The sequence below is a fragment of the Scomber japonicus genome, chromosome 6 (genome assembly GCF_027409825.1).
Source record: "Scomber japonicus isolate fScoJap1 chromosome 6, fScoJap1.pri, whole genome shotgun sequence".
Taxonomy (NCBI): Eukaryota; Metazoa; Chordata; class Actinopteri; order Scombriformes; family Scombridae; genus Scomber; species Scomber japonicus.
In genome coordinates, this window is record NC_070583.1 from 9588576 (window position 1) to 9602448 (window position 13873).

Genomic DNA, 13873 nt, shown 5'->3' on the forward strand with positions numbered 1-13873 from the left:
CAGGTGAGCTCTGATGTCACAGAGACACACAGACAGGTGAACTGCAGCCTCTCAGGTGAGCTCTGATGTCATAGAGACGCACAGACAGGTGAACTGCAGCCTCTCAGGTGAGCTCTGATGTCATAGAGACGCACACACAAGTGAGCTGCAGCCTCTCAGGTGAGCTCTGATGTCAGAGATGCACAGACAGGTAAGCTGCAGCCTCTCAGGTGAGCTCTGACGTCACAGAGACACACAGACAGGCAGGTGAGCTGCAGCCTCTCAGGTGAGCTCTGATGTCATAGAGACACACAGACAGACAGGTGAGCTGCAGCCTCTCAGGTGAGCTCTGATGTCATAGTGAAAGATTGAGCCATGAGTTCAGGAGTTGAATGAAAAGTAATACAAATAGAAGTTTTTGAGATGATTTAAAGATAGGTTTGAGCATCAATGTGACTCTGTCATTAAACTCTTGAGTTGTGGTGCCTTAATCCACAAAGTGAGGGACAAAATCTCAGGTGAGGTTTGAAAACCTCACAACAGCGAGTTAAAGAGCAGGTTTCTATTGTAACATATATTGTGACTAGTATGTTATTTTTAAATGTTAATTTTGGTTTCAAATGTATAATTAAGTAGACTATCAATAAAACAACACGTCATACACGTCTGGTTTCAGGCAAAGTCAGCAGTTGCACATTCAGTAAAGTAAACATTTTGCAGAGTCAGGTTCTTCATGTGTGGCACATGTGCTTATGAGAAAGGGAGAGTGACAGCGAGAGGGTACACATACACAATTATTATAGCCATCTGACAAAAAAAAGACCAAAGTTAAAACCAAACCACACATCCTGAATAGAAAGAACGATGTTTAAAATAGGTCCATCCAGCATCATATGAAAAATACTGGAAATGTTGCAACAAACGTGAAGATGACACCATACCACAACATAACTGCAAACTGTCCTAAGAATATTTACAGTGATCCTCTATGGGATTAACACAAACCTACTCTATAATAATAAGGTCAGGGTTGATCACCACAGAAACCACAGAACACCTTCTCCATAAGAATATGAAAGAAATCCTCAAGTACCGTCAGGGACTGTTATACAATGAATATTAAGTGCTCACTTTCCACAAGTCCACAGAGGAACACGGGTAGGAAAAGAAGAGTTATTGATGCAACACAGGCTGTAATCGGCGCCTGAGCAGTCAGTTATCAAACGGACATCGCTCTGCATCTCCGACCACATCCACCTAGAATAAAGCAGCAGCGCACTCACAGAGCAAAGCAAGTTGCCCTTCACCTACCGTACCTTTGCTGTGAGCGGCGCTCAACCCCAGAGTCACTACAACCAACACGCCGGCTAGTCTCAGCATCTTCTCGGTGGAGATTCAGTCCGAGAGAGGAGGGGGCGAGGGGGGGGGAGAGAGAGGCGACTTATTTCCTCTTCTCTCTCTTTCTCTCTCCTCTTTCTCCTTGTGCGCCCTCTCCCTCTTATTCACCGCCTCAAGGTTCTCTCTCTCCTGTCTCTTCAAGCAGTGTGGAAACAGTTGACTGATATGTGGGACAAGGCGGGCAGCGTGGAAATGAGAAGGAGGACGCCGTGTATCCGCGCAGCAGCAGCAGCAGCAGCAGCTTGTGTGAAACGGTCGAGCCACCGATTAAAAGTGGTTTGTGCTGAGACGGGACCAGAGAGCAGCGCACCCCGGGACCAGACCAGACCGACGTCACAGGGAGGAGAGAGATGGATTCAGGCGCTTTTTTTCCCTTTCTGCCTCTCTCTCCCTCTCCCTCTCTCTCTTTCTCTCTCTCTCTCTCTCTCATCCTCCGCCCTCCTCTCTCTCTCCACCTCCCATCTACTGTATCTCCGGAGCATCCCATTCCCAACACACTCAACCTCAGCGTGAGTATGCCACGCTGATGATTAAAACAAATAGTTTAAAAAGGTACGGTTTGGGCCATCGATCACCTTGTTAAAACCGATTCCAAACAAATCCCTGAGGGAAATACCGAAATATGCTTTTAAATGCTGATGTCATGTATTATTTGAAGTCATATGCATAAACTCATCAAAGCATACTAAGTCCATACAGTTACTGCAGGCTCACAGTCATTAACTGTAGTATTTTTCGTCAGGAATGGCCTGAGGATGCAATTAATCTCCCTAAAATATCATTATGAAACTGTTTTAATTTGTCCTGTAGGCGACAACAAAAAAATATTAGCATTGGCTTGATGTAGGCCAAGACTTTCTGTGCTGTTTTATTTTCTTTTACCTTTTTCTGTTTCCCCCTAAGACAACATTTCTGAATTTCTTGTTACTGCTCACCAGCAGAGATATTTCTGGACTAAAAGATAGCAGTTGCTTTAAGCCTAAATGCTTTGACTCAGCCTTTCTAAAAGGAAAAGAGGCAAAGATAGATAGACAGACTTTAATATAACTGGGATGCTAAGGCATTTAGTCCAATCTTATTGTATTGTATTTCAAATATTCTCGTTGCTTTCTGAGATATGCAATTAAATTAAAATATCTCTAAGCTACACGGCTCAGTTTTGCTACAGAGAGCTTTATTGTTTCCCCATGTTTTCTGATCCTCATTTCATTCTTTCAGTTTTTCTGTGAGGTGTGTGTGTGTGTGTGTGTGTGTGTGTGTGTGTGTGTGTGTGTGTGTGTGTGTGTGTGTGTGTGCGTGGGCGTGTTGGCATGCATGTGACTGTGTGTATTTGTTTGTTGTTTTTGTGTATTTTTTTCTTTTTGCTTGGTGCCGGGGCGGTAGGATTAATAATAACTTTTTCAATTTTCCTGAGTAGCCTATCGCAAAAAGGAACTTTTTCTCTTGGACTATCTCTGTTGGTTAAGGATTATTCTGGGAGGCAGAGAAAATATTGCCAGCGCTATCTAGAGGGGGAAGAAACTAATACAAACCGATGACAATGCACAGATTTGAATCCACACCATCCAGTGATGAAAATGAATTTGGTCTTCTTATTCACGGTGAAATGACCTAAGTGGCGTACAGCCAACAAAAAAAAAAAAAAAAGGTATTCCTTGGCTTGTGTACAAAGATGCAACAGAGAGCCATCTGGTTCTCAAACTGAGGTGCTGGGACCCCAATGGCAGCTTCAGCAACATGAGAAATACATAAATTTGACTATAATATTGTTTTAACCCTCTTGATGTTTTAGATTCTGTATACAGAGCAGTATAATTGTAACTCACCACCAGTACAAATCGCTGGGTTAAGATTAGCCTCCATACAGCAACAACATAACATCGGGAGAATGTTACCAAGAAAACCACTCAACAGGGATTTGTGCAGCTTTTCAACAGTTAGCTGATGAAACAGTGAGGATGCTGTCAGGCTGTATACTACAGACTTTGTAACAGACTGTGAGAGAAAGACAAACAAAATACTAACATTTAGTTAACACTGTGTGTGTGTGTGTGTGTGTGTGTGTGTGTGTGTGTGTGTGTGTGTGTGTGTGTGTGTGTGTGCATGCGTTCACTGGGTGAGAATCTGCCTGTAAGCAAGCAGTGAAAATGTGGAATATAGTTTCATTAAACAGCTCTGAGTAGATAGACTGATGAACTGTTTAGCAACATGGTAAATGTGAGGGGAGGTCCAAACTAATAATTTTTGGGTGGGTGGGTGGGTGGGTCTTGTCACCCATGGCCAGGTCAAAAACAAGTCCAGAAGATGATCTTTGTACCCTGATGGTGTTTAGATTTTATAAATAGAAAAAGGAGTGGGGAATAATCTTTCTTAATGCTAGCACAGTTTCATCCTGAAAACATAAATAAATATCAGGTTTCCTGTGCTGGTAATCCTAATTGTACCAACTGGGGTCCCTGCAGACCCCAGAGTTATAGTTTTTGTCATATCTCACAGGGGCTTGATACTATCATACCAAATGATTATGAGTTTGTCAATTGGTTTGTTCCTAATGAATTCATTATTGTTTTATATCAATGTACTGGAGTCCCAGGGGTCTTCTATTCTATTCATTGAGTTAATAGTGGCTGGGGGTCCTGATTTAAAGTATCACACACTATCAGGGGAAGTAGTGGCACTGTTGGTCATTTTAAAAAGGAGACACAGATGCAGTGGTGCATCCACAATATGCAAATTTAACTGAAAATAATGTGGGGAGTTTTCAGATAACATTAATTACATCACGAATAATAAATTGAGAGGAAATAAGTTTTGAAATAAATTTTGCTAGATCAGTTTTTTCTTACAGTAGTTTACTCGTGTGGGTCTCCAGAGTCCTTGTATGATAAATATGTTGGTAGGATGAACAGGTATTTTTGACCCAAAGGGTTAATGTTACCACCTGTTGTGTAGCTGTTATAAAAAATTATTAAAATCAATGAGAATATAAGTCTCCTAAAATATATTGCACTATATAGTATCAGATGGTGCATCTCCTCAGGCTTAGCAACACTTAAGAACATACAGCACAGGCTAATATGTTCCTCAAGGATTTATAGCACGACCACAGATCTTCCCCAAATTATAGCCATTAATCAACAGAAACAAATATGCTAACACACAAAAGGCTGTGCACAAAATAACTAATCTTAATCTAGCAAGGCAAATCACCCGGGGCTTCAGTGGGGCAGCTTATTTCCCGAGTTTAATATGTGTTTCTGTATCAGTGATGGGGCTGCATCAGGCAAAAACACTTTCATTTTTTCATCAAGGCCATTTCCCAAAATTACAACCTGGTGCAAATGGCCAATTTTGTTAGAATTCACTTTCTGCTGTCTAGGTTTTTTTCCGATGCTTTTTCATTATTGACACACATTATGCCCACTAGGCTACCATATCCACCTCCCCGGGAATATGGAATTGCAAGCTATAATACTAATGTGATATCACGCTGTGTCCGTCTGTCTGCTCAGAGTCCATTTGAAAAAAACAACAACAACCAACACAGTGTGTGTGTGTGTGTGTGTGTGTGTGTATTAGGCTATCTAACCTGGCTGAGTAGTTTAATGTGCAATTTTATTTGTCTAATGAAGCTTAGCGAAAGCTCAGACAGGAAAACCATTTTTTTGTATGCTCACGTCATAGTTTTGTTTTCATTCTTTAGTCATTCTGATGTTTCTCACATACTGATTTCTGTCAAAGCTCATCATTCCCTTGCTGTATTTCTGGAGCATCAATTGACACGTCAGCTGTTCACATCACCTGGTCACAAATAACAAATAGCACGGTGACACACCTTCATTGTCAGCCTATCATATTGCATCTGTCTTTTGAAATGTTCTCCTTCTCTGCTCAGGTGCTTTCTTGATGCCGTTTTTGCAGATTCATCAATGCATCACTTCAACCTCATCAGCCCGATCAGTCTCAGCAGAGTCACATTGATATAATTTGTGTCTGTGCTCTCTCTCCTCTATCCTTTTCTCCCTTCTGTCTCTCTTCTCCTTCTCTCCTATTTCCCTCACTCTCTCCCCTCAACCCCAAACGGTCAAGGCACATGGCCGCCCAACTAGAGCCCGTTTCTGCCTGAGGTTTCTTCCCGAAAAGGGGTTTTTCTTTGCCATTGCCGCCAAGTGCTTGCTCATGGAGGAATGTTGGGTCTCTTTCTAAATTAATCAATGAATACTGTCTAGTCCTGCTCCATACGGAAGGTGCCTCAAGATGACTTTTGTTGAGATTTGGCCCGAGATTGATTGATGGGAGTCATCAGCCTCTACCACCAGTGTCTGGACTCCATGGAGGGATCTATCATGCTGATGCTCAGGACTGACGTCCCACGATTCAAAGATTCTTCCTGCAGAGTCCAAGCGCCAAAGACTTCGACAATACCTAATCATTACTATCATCTGCAATAAAAATGATTTTACTTCATTCTCTGGTCTCTTCTGATTGAACTGTGAGTATTTTACTTTTGGGGGATGTTAGTTATACTACAGGCAGCCATTTGCTAACTGATGGTGGAAACAACAAGAAGATGACGATATTTGTTTAAAATTAATGATTGCAGCATAGTGCAATAAATATATAATATGTTAGACTGTTGAGAGTTTGGACCTCAAAAGAACAAGTACAGCATCAACAAGGATTTAAATGGTTGTTTGGGGTGGGGGGTGGGAGGTTTATAAAGCAGCGCTGCCTACAGAGCACTCAGCTCTTTTTTGGTGCTCAGGCACAAGGACATTCTAAGGTTGTCCAAATTATTGACAACTAAAAAGTGTCACGCAGTGCATTATGCACTCACAAAAACAGCATCAGCAATCACAGTGACCTGTGGCTCTTCAAACTATCAACTTTGTAAAGAAAGTGTGATTATAAGTTCATCTCGCTGTGATGAAGTAGATGTAATAGTTTTGTTTTGTATAGATTTTTATTCTTTGCTGCCCTGGGCTCATTCCACATCCATTTATGATACAGCGCTGCAGAGCACAGCAGTGCTAATGAGTCGCCCTCGGTGCACCTGGGTGACATTTCATATGGTGCAACACAGAAGCTTCTGCAGAGATTTATGAGCTACAGTTAACGCAGCAGCATCAATGATCCCACAATACAATAGAATTGACAATGCAAGTAGTTGTTATGAATAGTCAGACTGGTGAGGTTGTCCATACTGCCCATTCACTATGCTTAACACATGCAATACTATGCTTATATTGCTGTCTAGTCACTGTAGTGTACAGTTGAGTTGAATACATAGAGGGTAATTTAAAGTCAATATCTTTTACTAGTACACACATACTGAGAATGCACACCTAAGCCTAAGAATGCTGCTTAACACACACCATACACACACACACACACACACACACACACACAGTAAGTCTGGGTGGAGATCCCTCTGTGCACAGCAAGTGTGACAGATAGAGAAGCACACTCATGCATCTTAATTTCATCATTTACTGAACACATGGAGAGAATAGAAAAACCCATCCTCTTCATTGCTGCAACCAATGGTCCGTTGTGCTGTTATTTGGGGTATAATACAGAGAAGTGAATGCCTTATAAATGCTTTTTTTTAAAATACCTGGGTTCATTTGAATGCATAAAAATGATCTTGTAGGAAATGCATGTGTAGATATATAAAGCAAAGTTTCAGTATCACCCCCTCCACCCATGACACAACCTCTAACCCTCATCTTCTATCTTGTGCCTTTCAGTAAAACCACCATCACCTTCCTCCTTCAACCTTCAACTGAGAGGTCATTTTGTCTTAAGCTATCACCTCTCCATGTTTCTATATTATTCATCCTATATCTCCTTTTGCACCCCCCCCCCCCCCCTTTATTTTTCTCCCGAAGCCTCCGTCGTCTCCTAAACCTCCGTACACGGCCTAATCACTCCACTGTCACTGCATTCAGATCTCTCTATCCACCTCTCGCTCTCCAGTTAGAGTTTGTGACAGAGTGCAGTGCCTCTGCATACTCCCACTGACAGCTGGCTCGGGGTAGAGGAGGAGGAGGACAGATGAGAGGAGAAAAAGGCGAAGAGATAGGCCATCATCCCCTTGGCGTTTCCCCTCGGCTCTTTCTGAGGAAGTGTCTGTGGTGGTGCTTTGATGCCGCCTACATTTTGCAAAGGTCTGAGACTGTGAGAATGCCTTCTGGCCCCGTTTTGCTTCGCCTCGCCTTGCTCACAGAAACTGGGCAAGAGGTTGTCAACCGCTCAAAACCTCATGCATCTCTCAATCCCATTACAGAAAGCTGTAACAGTAAATACTATCTTCTCTCAAGTCAGACAATGAAAATTCACATTAGAGACTTTATGTTTTTTTTCCTCATTTGAACACATTCAGTTTTTTGTTTTTATTCTAAATGACTTTGCTTAATCTAATTCTCTTTACCTCTTTTTTTTAAAAACACATGGGACTATACCACTCTTTTTTTTTACTACAAATTTTCACTATACTTTACATCACAGCTTAACATTTAACAAATAATACAGATGTGAAATTTAAATGTATAGTATTTTTTTTCTTTCTTGCCTTTCATTTAATTTCTGTACTATCACAAATGTTTCAGCTGGATCATTAAACCTGTTTGTCTTATATAATCAATCACAGTGATTATCAAGTCTGCATTCCTTTTTGTCAGTTATATAAATGTACATCGTGCATTTCCACACCATAATATAGTAACAGTGACCAAATGTAATGATGTTCACTGTGATCGGTCATTGGAAAAGTTAAGTATACAGTATCACAGTTTAAGTGCCAACACGTGCCATTTATGAAGAAAGTCATACCATAACCTTTTTTATCTAATGTAACCGTGATCTTATCCTAATTTTAAACAAAAGCTTATTTGATATAACCTATCTATCTTTACCATACAGTAAAATATGTCTGATTTAAAGCTTTTAATATATCTGTAATCATCCAGCTGGCACACTGTCCAGAGAAAGCTGAATCTTTTGTTTAGATTGACAATGTTCACCCAAAAGACCGAACGAAAGACCAGCAAAACATTTTCAACTCAAACACGTTGACGCTGATTCAACCCTCTCTAGATGGTGTTTCAATATTACTTTTTACTGCACCATCATGTCATATGAAAAAAAAAAAAAATTGCAATTGTTTCGCACCGGAGTTAAACTGAGCCACTTCCTGCACATTTTTCTGTTCCAATAATCTCAACAATCTCTGACGACTATGGACTCTGGAGGATTGTTGTTGCTCTGCTCTCTGGTGTATCCTCTATCGGCTGTCCATTCAGCAGCACCGTATTTGTTTTTGTCTGTCCCTTCTTTTTCTTTTTGCTGTTTTTTTTTCTTTTTTTTGTTGGCTCTCTGTGCTGCCTGACTCTGTTGTGGCTGCTGTGGCTGTCTTTGAATAGCAGTCCTCCTCTGGTCCAAGGCAGATTTGGCTGCAGAACAACAGGCTTGTTTGTGGGTCTTGGCAGCGACGCTTGCAGACCTGTGGGGTGGAAGGAGGCGGGGGGGTGGGGGGGAAGTGCGGGAGGGTTGGGGGTTTTTTTTGCAGTGCACTTATAGGTGAATGTTGATGTTTGTGTTTGTTTGTGCAAGGGAAGCAGACAGAGAGAGAAAGAAGAAGAGAGACTATGTGCATTTCCTTCTTTTACCTTGGGGGCAGAGGGTCAGCTGACCGTGACCAGCCTTAGCAGACACATTTATACCACAGTCAGACCTTCCCTTTCCTCCACATCTGGGGTATCAGTCACTTACAGACAGAGAGCTCTATACAAACATGAGCTTGACCTTGATACACACATCAATAACGCACAAATAAAAGCTAATTCAGAGACATGAAAATAAAATCTGAACACACACACACACACGGAAGGCTGCAGTTTTTTGTTCTAAACCTCAAACATTTTCCAATGACCACAAATCAAGCCAATTTCAACCGTGCACAAAAACAATTGAGCTTTCCTCAGCTCCAGTTTTCCACACTGAGTAGAAGGCATTCATGTACCCGGTTTGGTGTCTTGGAGAAAACAGCACGTACATTTACTTTGACTTCACGGCCTCAGCAGAGTAAGGACTGAAGAAATGGTGATGGAAAAAAAAATATATATGTATAGAATCAACACTGAGGCAAGAGGTACTGTCCCTAGTGTGTGTGTGTGTGTGTGTGTGTGTGTGTGTGTGTGTGTGTGTAGTGGGGGGTCAGGGGTAAGGTCACAGGTAAAGGTTACATTAAACATATATGTGGTAGCCGCAAGAAGGAAGAAATCCGACTCCACTCGGGTCTCCAATTTATGAAGGGTCATGATGAAGGAAAATCTGGCCTGCAGCAGCCCTGACTCAAATTTGAAGGTGCGACATTCAGCACGTACGCATCAACTTTTTTTTTTTTTTACCCAGTCATTACACAAAGCGAAAAAAAATGTGTGAGAGTGGATGCTCAGACTATAAACGGGGGCTGAAGATAAAACGTGATGTTTCACATGGGAACGACAGAAGATAAACACATTGTGGTTTCTGTTTGGTTTGTTTCGTTGTATTGGTGGCCTAGTTAAGAATTAGGAACCCAAAAAAACAGAGAAGTGTAAAATGGGTAGAGGGGTTATAATTATGTAGTTCTAATATGTCCGCATGTGTAGATCGTCAAGTGTTGAGCATACCTGACGTAGAGTGCCCTAACTGCCAACAACAAATCCCCAGTGTCTACTTTACATCTGGACTGTTTCAAATCTAGACCCTTTTTGGATCAATTTGCTACAGGCATATACAAATGCCCCCTCATTTGGCAGAGCTTACAGGACTTGAGTGCTGCTGGCTCTCGAACTGAGGCTGAGACAAAAAGCACAACAGCCTCGGCTGCATCACAGGATTTACAATCAAAAGGCACACGAAAAAGGGCCAAATGATGTTAAAAGCAATCAAAAGAAGAGCTAACAAGGATGAAGGAGGATTATGTCTTATCCTTAAACTGAAAGTTTATCATAAGCATTTTCTGATACCACCTACTAATGTGTGAGGCATAAAAAGAGTACATGGAATAAGACCAGGGTAGCACAAACACAAAATAATATTTGGAATACCTTAATTTTGCCTCCATCCTTAAATCCAAATTGCTGCTTGCATTAAATGTTTTTGAAAATCACTTTATTGAAGTATAAAAATTATTTTAATTTAGTGGATTTAATTCATATTTTATCAAAAACTTTATGTGAATATTCAGGTTTTACTAATTTCTCGTTTATTCAACTTCAACTAAATTGTGAGTGGGCTAGAAATGAGTTGAATGAATACACTGCTGACAGTTCACTGAACTCATCAAAATCAAAAGGTTCCCTGTGGAGTATTTTTAACTACTTGTATTTTGCAAATGCATGAGAACTAGCAGGGGGAGGACATGCACGGGCTGCCAACAAAAAACAAACCAAAACCTGTAGTCAACACTTTTGGCCATCAAACATAGCCAATGCATGATTAAAAATATTTAAGTTGACTTTGTATCTCAACTTTAATGAGCTTGTTTGTGAAAGTTCAGTGAACTTTGGTGGGACTGTGGCTCGGGAAGTAGAGTGGACCGTCTACTAATCAAAGGGTTAGTGGTTTGACCCCCGGCAAAGTGTTTTTTGGTGAGACACAGAACCTCAAACTGCTCCTGACGGTTGCGCCACTACTGCATTAGTTTGCTGTAAAGCACATTATATAAACTGAACTATATAAATGTAGCTATTTATCTGTTGGTTTTGCATTTTCACAACCCATGAGCTGACTTAGAACTCATCAATCAATCTAATCTCGGTTAATTCACGTTGTAAAGGCTCAAATGTTTTACAGTGTGTATGATACAACACATACTGCCTACTTGGGTAAAGTAATAGCAGTAACAGCCTGGGGAACCACTTTTGTACTGATTTTTTCAGACTCAGATGGGAACTGAAAATAATGTGGCTTCCATACAGAGCTTTTGCCGTGCACGTCTATCTGCAAAACATGAGAACATAGGTGGCACCCAGAGTGGAAAGAACAACCACCAAAAAATTTTCAGTTTCAGGAAGACGCAACCGAAATCTGATCAAAACATGACAGCATCACCGTTTAAGGCCATCGGTGGAACCGACAAAATGCATACTACAGTGATTTTGTTTGTATTCTAAACTTTAAAAGAATAAAAAAGACAGTTGTAATGTAAATGTGAGGTTTTATTAGCATTTTCTGTTTTCCATCTTGTGACCTTAATGTCACATATACTTAATGTAACAAAAACTATATACAAACACATATATATTTAAACACACAGACACACACACACACACGCAGACAAACACGCTGACAAACACACACACACACACACACACACACACACACGCACGCAGACACATACGCAGACACACACACAGACACTCAGTTTAAATCGTATGAATTTAATGCCACCTGTCCCTGAGAGGTGTCAAACTCCTCTTTCTTCTTCCAGAAGCCATCGAGAGAAAAATAGTACAGCAGTGGATCCAGACAACAGTTCACACTGGCCAGACATGACAGTGGCTTAAAAATTTCTCTCCAGTCTTCAGATATAACAACAAAAGACACCGGCAAGAAAAATATGGTGAACATCATCAGGTTCATGGCAAAAATCAGCATGACGTTCATCTTCTTGTTGACCTTTGCAGAGTCAGTGAGATGTCTGCGTAGAGTCCAAGACACCAAAGCAGTGGTCACAATGTTGACGGTCAGCAGAATCAACACTAACACAGGCTGAAGGTAAACCAGTCCTGTTAGAGACTGACCAGTCTTGCGGTAAAATTCAAAACAGGTACAATTGTTGCCACTGTCTAAGTATCTTTTAAAGCCAAAGCTTTCTGGTATGTTCACCATAACCACAGATGTCCATATGAGCACAGAAGATTTCCAGGCGTTGGAAGTGGTTCTCAGATGGCGTGTCCTCAGAGGATAAACTACAGCCAGAAACCGATCTATGCCGATGAAGGTGATGAAGATGGAGCTTGAGCGGACGTTGTTGATGAACAGCATTGTAATCCAGATGCATGCCATTGTAGTCAGAGGCCAGGTACCTGTGGCATAAAAGTAGACCCTCATGGGCAGGGAGATGACCAGCAGCAGGTCTGAGATGGCCAGGTTGACCATGAAAACAGCACTGGGGGATTTGAGGCTGTGGCGGCGAAGCAGAATCCACAGTGACACAGCATTGAGAGGCAAACCCAGCAGCATAACAAATCCAAAGATCACAGCGTAAGCTGTGTTCTTTTCGTTCAGCACTGTTGTATTGTTACACATGTTTCGTTTCTGTGTTAAACAGTACAGAAGTGGCGGCGACTGAATGTAGCTGAGATGAAAACTCTGATAGCCCCACCTCCCTCTGAAGCAGCTGTATGAGGAGAATTGTGACTAAAGGTTGTGTCTAGCAGATGAAGTGACAGAAACGTTGAAACAGGAAACAGCTCAGGAAGAGTCGAATAATGTGGTGTTTGTAAAAAGCTGAGAAAAAAAGTGGGAGGATTAACTCATAAAAACCTGTGTGCACAGTATTCTTACAATCCATCTTCTGAAAAAAATGGATATCCTGATATGTTCTTTATAGTTTCATATGTAAACAGTTCCTCATAGTGATATGCCAGTCAAGAGGGCTGAAGAATGTGGAGAACAAAATGCAAAAAGTGTGGTATATGGTCTAAAACAGGATATTCAACTGTGTGCATGTCATGTAGAATCATACTGTTCAAAAAGGTCTATGTATGTGTCATGTGGTACAGTTTACTGACACACCACCTGTGCTATACTGGGAAATGTCTGCAAGTGAAATTCTATCTGACCTGACAATCATGCTAATTAAGCACTGTCATTGTGCACTAATTACTGGCTGAAAAGGGAGGAAAAATTTGTATGAGCAGTGTTTCACACAGAAAGGAAGTTTTGTACATTTTAAGTCAAATGCATCATTCTGGTGCACTCTGAGAGCAACATTAAGAGGTTATATCTAGAAAAAAAATGTGTGCTATAGTAATTTAACTACTGGTTGAACTACTGGTTGGAATGGTGTCGACAGAACAAAAAGGTCACAATCATTTTACCAGTTCATAAATGTTCCAAACAAACTATCAAAAAAGACTAATGCTAATATTTCAGCTCTGAAACAAAGAAAGCAAAAGTGATTATCTAAGTTCAACTAGTTAATTACTTATGAACATACAAAATACTGTTTCAGTAAATATCATTTTCTGCATTGTGTTTCTTCAAATAACTAAACTAACCATCTTTGCTTATCAATAACTCAACTTCCAGATGTCTTAGAAGTGGATGAGGATCAGAGTTGATTTATTGTACAGATGGTAATAAAGAAGATCTCTCATTAAGACTTTGCTTTTTTACACTAAATCAACTAAAGCAGTACAATTTGTTTTAAACAGCACGCCGGTGTTATATATTCAGAGGTTTGAGGTCTACAGGGTTGAGTGGAGGTTTGTGGGGAAGT

The 13873-nt window shown here is 40.9% G+C and overlaps 1 protein-coding gene across 1 annotated transcript; it reads right to left on the reverse strand.

The window, feature by feature from the left end:
• Window positions 1-11747: 11747 nt before the first annotated feature.
• On the reverse strand, window positions 11748-12734 carry LOC128360703 (lysophosphatidic acid receptor 6-like). The gene has a single exon (XM_053321193.1). The coding sequence runs from the start codon at window positions 12676-12678 to the stop codon at window positions 11788-11790; it is 891 nt and encodes a 296-aa protein (XP_053177168.1). The 5' UTR covers window positions 12679-12734; the 3' UTR covers window positions 11748-11787.
• Between the last annotated feature and the right edge of the window lie 1139 nt (window positions 12735-13873).